The sequence below is a fragment of the Cottoperca gobio genome, chromosome 6, assembly GCF_900634415.1.
Source record: "Cottoperca gobio chromosome 6, fCotGob3.1, whole genome shotgun sequence".
Lineage (NCBI taxonomy): Eukaryota > Metazoa > Chordata > Actinopteri > Perciformes > Bovichtidae > Cottoperca > Cottoperca gobio.
In genome coordinates, this window is record NC_041360.1 from 25,333,324 (window position 1) to 25,342,853 (window position 9,530).

General features: G+C 43.4%; 1 protein-coding gene across 1 annotated transcript in view; it reads right to left on the bottom strand.

The window, feature by feature from the left end:
- cttnbp2 (cortactin binding protein 2) overlaps nt 1-9,241 on the bottom strand; it is a 30,240-nt gene extending 20,999 nt beyond the window's left edge. The window contains exons 1-2 of the mRNA XM_029433411.1: nt 9,004-9,241; nt 1,209-1,316 (exon numbers count right to left, since the gene is read on the bottom strand). Of these exons, the coding sequence (XP_029289271.1) occupies nt 1,209-1,316; nt 9,004-9,132 (237 nt within the window). The 5' untranslated portion in view covers nt 9,133-9,241. The remainder of the gene's footprint in view (nt 1-1,208; nt 1,317-9,003) is intronic.
- Between the last annotated feature and the right edge of the window lie 289 nt (nt 9,242-9,530).

Below are 9,530 nucleotides of genomic sequence, written 5' to 3' on the forward strand. Positions count from 1 at the left end.
AAGCTTTCATGACATCTGCTTTAATTCTTATTTGTTCTTCAGGTTTGCTGCAAGATTGCTGGTTGGTTTATAGACGTTTAGAAGGTTTGGAGCCTTGAACCAGTGAACAAGGGATTTCATTTAGATAATGATCTGGAACTGGAATTTCTGCATTAAAACCATGATTGACGAACCGAATCAAAAACTAAAAATGTTGTCTTTGGGTGTAACAACAAGTTGAAGTGCCAATGTCTGTCCTTTCCAAGTTCTCTCCTTTTTAGTTTCTCCAAATATCAATTAATTTTACTTGGAAACATTCTGTGATTCTGCACAACCTTGCCAAATGTGAAGACATTTCATCAATGCCGTCTGCTGTAGTTCAAAGTATTGAGTGTACCGTCTGGTACATAGGACATTCAACTGTCTGCAAATCACCTTCTTCTAACCACAGACGCATCAAAATGGACCAACCCATAAATAAATCAATGTAATGCTGGGTTAGCCAAACGTTATCCTTATGTCTCCTTCTATTGTTTGTGTACCTGCTGCTGTTTTACCAGCCAATTCTATTTTAGAGCAGACTTCTGCAGGACAGTTGAATAAACTCACCATCCTCAAAATCCATACAAAGTTTAGCAGCTTGTATTTCAGGCTCAAATGTCCTGTAGATATGGAAATAAAAACCTTTTACTCAAGCAGCACCTTCTTAATTGGTTTTCAATAGTCACTACAGAACAACAGGAGCCAGAACCGGTGACTTCCACCATCTGTTTATTACTGATAGTTTAGCAGGTGGTGCTGGGTGGACACAAGGATTTGATCACACTGGCCTTTCTGGCAGGAAGTGCTAACCAGTCGCTCCGCCAGCTCCCATTCAACAAAGGCAATTAGAGAGACTGCTTATCAGCGGGTAATTACAAAGCAAAGAAAGAAACAGTGGGCAGAGTCTTTCATCGTGATCACACAAGTGTTCTGCACATTTCTGGGGGAAAAGCCGCCGCATCTGATTTTGCGATATGGCATTCATTTAGCAGCATTCACGACCATTCATCACTCATTAAGCCAAGTGATACCAACTCAATTCTGGGTCACAATTACAGCTTATCGTCTCATCTCAAGTCTCTCACAAAGGCAGCCGGCTCCGAGCAGGTTGTGTTTGACTTAACCTGACAATAGCAGTTCGGCAGAGGCTTAGCTAATGAGTACAGGAGTGTGTTGTCTAGACTCACCCTCAGGGCCTCTATGACCAGGTCGCGGGCCTCCAGCTCCCCCTCCATGATACTCAGCAGGGTGAGTAGCTCTGGCTTGCTCAAGTTATCCATGTTGAACTCACATTTCTGCAACACAGACCAGAAACACACATGTCAGAATCAAACAACACAATTTAACAGTTCATTTTCGAATTAGTGCTCAGTATTGAACCCCAATACTTCTTAAATACCCATCAAAAAAACATTTAATAAATGATTCCTTGAATCGATATCAGAATCAGAATGTGTGTGCACATAGAAGGAATTTGAATCCGGTTTTTGCATTGCTCTCAATGTACACAGAAAGAGACAAAACAGCTGAAACCAAGTAAAGCACGATGATAAATACAATAATAATAATTATATATATTATTATTAATAATAATAATAATAAAATGTCTTAATTCAAGTCAACTGTTTGCAAGTTGTGAACAATATAAATAGTGCAAAAAAATAAATATTAAATGGACTAATGGTTGAATGACGAATGGGTAGCCTACATTACTTTTAAAATGTTTAATAAAAAGGCTTAAAGTTTTGTTTTTTACTAATAATGGGAGTATTCTTGCACACTTGTATTGCTACTTTTACTTAGGTAATTTATTTACATACTTTTTTGACCACTGATGTTTGAGCATGTTACCGTTTAGCATATTAGCTAATCGCTAACCATTCCTCCGTCAATGCAGCAGCTAATTGTACTAGTCGTCATCATCACAGTGGACGACTTCCACAGTAGACGTATCCGATCTGAGGAGGACCATTAGGTGCAAAACCACTGCTAATGCCGAGGACATTATCAGAGAAACGTAAGATGCTGATATCACAAGAACATGAACATGCTAGTACAGCATGCTACCATTAGCATGTTAGCATTTCTCTCTAATCATCGCTCAGATTGAAGAAATGTGTGCATTGCATGAGAATCATTTTCTAGTAATCATGTCGATCAAAACCCATTTAATAGTTTCACACAAAGTTCCCTTTGGACCAAAGCGTTGGAAAGTCAAACCAACTATGAATCATTATCAACCTACAAACCAACCAGGAGCCCTACAGCCATGACAAAAGCTTAAAATTACCTATTTAGACATAAATCCTTACACACTCTACATGATAATGGTGAAATAATTGGTTATGCAACTGCTGTATTAGGCGTTGCACCTACATCGTGTAGAAAAAAGTTGCAAATGTGCCATTTACTCCCCGTCGCCACCTGGTCTCATTAAGTGCAGCCCTCAAATTAGGCTAGATGTCCCGTCCTACCTCGAAGCTATTAAGGTCTAATTACATTTAGCTAGGTCATTAAGCACCTATTTGGTCAGTAGTGGCAACGGGGGCTAACGGGTGGAGATGACTGTAATTTGGAGTGACCAGAAACACTTCATGCTTAACCTCAGGTCAATTAAAAGCTTTTTCCAGTCTACTTATGAAGGAAAGTGTGTGTGTGTGTGTGTGTGTGTGTGTGTGTGGCCTGTCTAGTCTGTTTATATGACGAAGGAATGACTAGTTGTCGGTAAAGTTAAATGTATCTCCAACTTTCTTATTTCTACTGACTGTGAATCACATCGTCTGTGCTGTAAAAATACAGTGACTGTTGTTTATAGAGCCAGACATGGCTGTGAATTTGACTACGACTATTCCCTTTAATGATTGTCATGTTTCCTCTCTACATGCTCCCGCATCACAAATTTAAATCGATCTTTACGACATTTCTTTACTCACTTTTATGGCTGCCATGGCGTGTGACAATTTTAATTACTAGTTTTGTAGATTCAAATGTTACATAAATATAAAATTAGCTTATAAAAAAGGTTTCAACCACCCAAAAGTATATAAAGCAGTGCATTTGCTCCTTTTAAGACCAGCTTCAGCATTAAAATGCTGCTTGCATGTTAATTAATCAGTAACAATAATAAACATCAAACATTATAATATACGTGCATACAGTACTTGAAACAGTTAGTTGATTAAAGATATTTATTAATCATTTTAGTCCGTTTTAAGGAATAAAATACCAAACAAACTCTGGTTTCAGCTCCTGAAATACTTCATTGTGTTTTACATCTTTATGAATCAGGGTTCGGGTTTTGAAGATGTTACCTTGGACTCTCCATCAGTTTCTGACATTCAGGCCAAACGAGTAATCGATTGTTTAAGAAAATAACTAATGGATTGATTAAATAATTCTTAGTTGCAGCCCTAATGTGAAGTATAGTACTATAACACTCTGAAAAGGTCTACCTACTTACTTTTTATACATTTTGATGATATTTATGTTTTTTCTCACTTCTCACATCTTGTAATGTCTTCGTACTTTTACTTGAGTCTGTATCGGAGCACTTCTTGTGCAGAACAGAAGTCACTGAGGGACAGAAATGTGACGTAAGCGCGATCTTTCTTGAGTTAAGATGTAAAATTCAACAACCCAAGAGGGACAACACACTAAGTCCTATTCATCTCTGAATCAGAGAGGGTTTCCTGAACGTCACAACAGCACGTTGTTAGTTGAAATTCCAAAGCACAGCGTCAAATTGTTGTGTTGAAGGTCCTTGAAAAGGGATTGAACTCATTCTAAAGCAAAAACAAAACCTGAGTGAGGAAAAATTAGGAAAATTCTTGGCTGGAGAGTCCAAAAAAGTGATGTAACCTCACATGGAGAGGCCAGAAGATAACGCCGGAGCCCAGTGACAGAAGAGTTTCCATTGACTGTGTTGGCGACTGCTGCCGCCATCTGCTGAGAAAGCCACATCCAGCTGCAATCTCAATACCCGGAAGCTTTTCACCAGGCTGTTTGTTCAATACAGTCTTCATAAAACAAAAGACTGGAGCGGGAAATAGAGGAAGCGAAGAGAGCGTGTCGGCCTCTTTGTGCACATCAGGCCGATTGCTACCTGCTCGTTCTGGTGACGTTCAGTTGTCAGCTGGCCATTTAGGCCTGATTTACAAGCCTACATCGAAACCTCAGCCAAGATTATTCCATTTCATCAAGGAGTCCAACACGTCTGCAGAGGTCCCTCCTACAGAAGATGACTTTGAACAGGCCGGTGTAAGATTTCTGAAGCCGCTGCCTTCCACGTGTCCTTTATATGCTCCGATGACGTTGTTTATTTCACCTCAAGGGGGGGAAAGTTCATGCTCAGACAAGTGGAACAGAGGTAATAAATCGATATGAATAAACAGGCCTCTCCACACGCTCTCCCTTGAAAGCCTGAACCTTTTTTATTTTCCGAACAAGGAGTTGGAAAGTGTTGCGTCAATCACATGTTTCCGTTTGGTCAAACCACATTTTTTATTCTGATAAGCCTGGGAATAAAAAGCAGGAGCGCTTCCAAAGGGGTTGATTCGTTCGTTTTGAGCCTCACAATCGATCCCTGAGCCCCTTTTTTTTAGGGAGGCTTGGTGGACGGCCACCCCGAGCCACGCTGTCCTGTGCTGGGGCCTCGGGTGGAGGGTGAGAGCTGCTTCTCTCTGGCATTTCTGCACAGTGAGCAGGTGAGGGAAGCGAACACTAATTTGTTCCATGAGCCGTGTGCTGAGCACTAAGGGCACGAGCAGCCTGGCCGCCACTCAGAGGCTCGCTGTTAGCCCCGGTCCACTTAATAGCCCTGTGTCATTTCACACTGAGCCACGAGGGAACTTCGCCGATGTGCAAGTTCCTCCACCGTGCTGTTCTGCGGAGCACAAAGCTTCCTAAGGACGCCACATTTCTCACAGACTCATGTCCTGTTACTGAGAGCACAAAACTGAGTGACAAGACAGCCTTTAAATAGACGCCTGCGAGGGTTTCCAATGATTACGAAGAAAAACTGCCATAAAGTTGGAGAATCACAACAAATTAGACAGTTTGGATTTAATACGTCCAGGTTTTGAGATGTCTGTCTCACACTGTCAACAGTTTTCATGTGAACTATTTATAATGAAGTCAAAGGAAACCGTCAACCGTTTGTCAATTAAATGTGAGGAGGCACATTTCCCCACAGCGCCAGGTCACATCTTCAAACGGCTTGTTTATTGGTATAAAACGAAGAATAGGAGCAAATCTTCCTGGTTGAGAAGAAGGAAGTCTGACATTTTAGCTTTTTGCTTCAAAAATGACTTAAACTATGAACCGATTAACAATCGGCCTTTTGTTTCAGCGCCGCTGTGGTTTATACTGATATAAGGGGAAAACACAAACTGTGCAAAATGCACCAAGTAAAAAGGCTGAGTCCTCACCGCAGCCGCCTGGGGTCGGATACGACCCCTGACCCCGTGCTGCATGCCATCCACTCTCCTTCCCTTGCCTTTCCTGTCTCTCTCCATTCTTTCACCATCTCATGAAGCAGAAATGCCAAAACATATATCTTCAAAAAGAATTATTTATATGTATACGTATGTAACGTGAGACCGGTGTAACTGAATGAATGTCACTGATAGTGCAGCTCTAGCTGGGAGCACCACAAACTAAACCCCCCCCCCATACATCTCAGAGAGATATCTCAAAATCAGGAAACCAAAAATGGTTCGGCATGGTTCGATTTTTTTGTAATTTGCGTTAAATGAGCCTTTAATAAATGGTTCCAATTGTACTTAATCGCCTCTGGTGAGCTCTCCAACTTGTTTACAGGGTCATTTGAAACCCCTCCCATCCCCCCCTGTGCGAAAAGAAATGTAAGGCAGAAGAAGTGATGACATTACAGCCACTCATGTTAATGGCACTGTTCCAACATGGCAGCATGTCCCACATAACGACTGGTGAGCACTCTCAGGCTTCACTTACACAATAAGTCCTGCTCGACAGTAAAGCGAGGCTCAGAGCACGACGAGCTGCTGGATGACATTTAAAAAGCAAGAACTTGAGTCTTCCTTTAGTAGTTTTGGCCATTATTCCCATCTGTTATGCTAATATAACAGAACCTGTCCGTTGTAAACTTTCATGAGATTTTGCAGATCCACTTCCTGCTTCTTCTTTGACCTGCTGCACTTACTGTACTTGTGTGCACACTGTTTTTTCAATGCAATGAGATTACCCAACGATTTGGGGTGGCGCACTTTTAATTTCACCAAACTATGGCTAAACTAGCTCGTGTTTACGGCTTAATATTGGATCCGATTCCTGGTCTGCACAATACATGGATGTTTTTTTAATTAATCCTATATTTAGCCATCTCTCCTCCCCCTCTTTCTATATTGGCAAACAGCAATGGAAAACATAAACGGTAGCACGCTTTTCATCCGTAGCCGTCGCTGGTTTAGACGCCAGGCTGTAGCTGAAGATAATTAACATTAATTCTGTAACGGCTAAAATGAAAAGTGTGTCTGGTTAATGTGATCTCTGCAGCTGGTGTTTGTATTCAGACAAGACGCTTCTCTCTGCAACACCAATGCCGGACCGTGAATGAAATGTTTTTGTAGTTTTAAAATCGGGACCCAAAGAGTGGCGACCGATCACTTCACATCTTTTTATTTGCTGTAGTTCTGAATCAGGACCTTCGGTATTAAAAGTCAGAAGCTGATTGAGCACAGTTGCTGCTCGTCTCATCTTCAGGTCATAGGAAGAGGTTGTGAACTTTAATTAGGCTAAAACAGTTTTGGCCTTCTCAGCCAACAACAGGTGGTTAGACAGCTTTGAGTTACAGGTAGCTATTTTAGCCTTTAATTACTCGCAAACATTGGACGGTAAACCAAATAAATGTCTTAATCGTTTGACCGCTCGGGTTTCTGGGACTCGATGTCGCCGCATCCTCAGATCTCATCACCTTAAAGTGGCAATGCTTAACATTCAGAGCACAATGGACTCGTTTTAGAGTTCAGCAGTAGTCTTGTTGTTGATTTATGAGCTTCATGTTTTGTGTGTATATAAAATGGAGAAAACCTGTAATAAAGCATTTTATTTTGGGAAGTTTGTAATTCTGCAAATATATAAATATTGCATCTCCATTGTGTTAGATAGTATTTAAATGTCTTTTTAACTTTATCTTAATGCTTTTAATGTTTTTAGTAAAGCACTTTAAATGCCTTGTTGAAATGTGCCACATAAATAAACATTTATTTAAAAGGAAACTCTTCGCAAATGCAGATTTCTTTTTAAAAACTCAACTCATTATCTACAAAATAAACCTTTAGCTTCAGCTGCAGACATGCTGTGCAAACGGAAGGGAGGTGAGCAGCCTGTCATTGACCTCTGACCCCTCGCTGGACCATGAGGGCCGGTCCTTCAGAGTCCTCACAAACGAGAAACTTCCCCCCACCTTGCACCAACAACAGAGAGTCTGACAGGGGTGAGCAAAGAGCAAAGGGCTTTATTTAACCACGGCAGGCAGGATGGTGGTGGGGGGGGGGGGTGGGAGGCTTGCACGGAGGCGGAAGCCCCCTTTTTCGTTGGCTGGAGCCTGGAGAAGGGAGATTGTGCTGGCAGAGCGACGGGCGAGCTGAGGAGGCTGCCCGGCTCTCATGTCTCTGGAGCACCTGTTCACCTCAACGCTAAATGTAAAGTAGCCTCGAGGCAGTTCTGAGCGCGCTCAGAAAAGGGGGGCCGGCTGACATGGTACTCCCAGCTATGCCAGCTGAGTCACTGAAATTAAGACCAATTTAGAAAGGTGTCTGGTGAACAGGGCCTCCCCCCCACCCCCGTCCTCCACCGTGCTGCCTCTGCTCTCCATCCACCCCCCGCAGCTCTTCTCCCACCTCTTTCTCTACCATCTCTTCAGCTCACCACTCAAGCCCACCCCCACCTCAACACCCACACTACCCACCGTGGTGGCTTTTTCCCACCAGCCTACCTCTTCACTTTCACATCCAAAGAGGGATTTATTCCTTTATCTGCGTTTCTGTACAGAATGTGGAGCTCAAAAGTTCAATACAACAGAACAAGGACAGAAACTCAACGAGTGAAAGCATCACTGCCCATTCGGCATTAGTTCTCAGGTCGATAACAACAGTCTGACATGCTGCATCATGGAGCCAGCTGAGGGGAGGGAAAGGTTTCCTGACCTCCCAGCGGCCGGGGCAACAGATTGATCCATTTGCACAGAGAGATGGCGAACCGCTACCCCGGCACATATGCTGCAACCTGTGAGAAATCACAACTATGTGTGTGTAAACACATGAAGCTCAACAAAAGGACTGCTTTTAAAGAAATACTTGCTTGAGTTGTCTTGAGTCAATGGTCAGTGTCACTCACAGCTCTGTTACAAACTATGGAGGCTGGAAGGATTCATGTAGGTATGTTGCTGGAGGACCACTTCAGTAAATGACCATGTTCATGCCACCAGCAGCTCTGCAGGCCAGGTGAATGTGATGTGCAAGGAATACAAAGAAAAGCTGGAATATAATGTTTTCAGGGAGAGAATCCACCACCAGCCTCGATGTAAGCTTATATTTTCAGATGTACTGCGTAGTAAGCCCATTTACAGCGATATATCTGAGCTACAACCTGTGTAGCCAGCGACGACTCGCCTCCGATCAGACGCAGGATAACATTACAGCTGGATGCATGTTCTAACAAAACGATCACCTCTAATGTTCCGATGCAACAAAATCACACATTCTGCCTGTTTCAGAGTCGCATTTCTGAGTCATGCATCTCCCTAAACCGAGCACGAACCCCTTGTTTTTCTCCAGACATTGTCGCGAGGCTCCCACTGGCCACCGCTGTTGCTTCACGAGCCTGTGCGGAATAGATGCGCACTGCATTTCTTCCCTTTCTCACCGCGACTACTTCACCGCCACACCACTGAAATAAAACACACCCGTGTAGCTTTGGTTGCCCCTTTAACCCTCCATGTCTTACCGTGTCGACACTTCCCAGCACGGCAGTTGCCAGTGTTTGTACCGGAGGAGGCTGCTCTCCGCTGGCTCCCTCCGACGCCATCTTCGTACTGTAGCGGTCTGCTGGAGTGAGGGCGCATCCGGCACTCATTAACTATTGCGCTGCTGAGCGCAAATCACGCCACGCACGGCCATTGTAAAAGAAAGAGCGAGACGAGACTTGACGAATTGTAGGAGCTGTAAAAAAAAAAAAAACAGAAGGAGAAGAAGGAGAAGAGCACGACAGGTCTCCAGCCGCGGAAAAAAAAGTCCTGAGCCGAGTGTGTGTGTGTGGGCCGCAGCGGGGGAAGAGGGCAGTCTAGTGGGCGTGGACCGAGCGACGCGTAAAGATCCAGATGCGAAGCCCCCGCGCGCTCCCAACTGGAAAGGAGGTGCATCCAGACTGAGTGATTGACAGCAGCATTTGCCGGCCTCTGAAGCTGTAAAATAAACCAGTGAGTGGTTCCCAAACTGGACCAGTGCACCAACACAATGACAACGGTGAATACA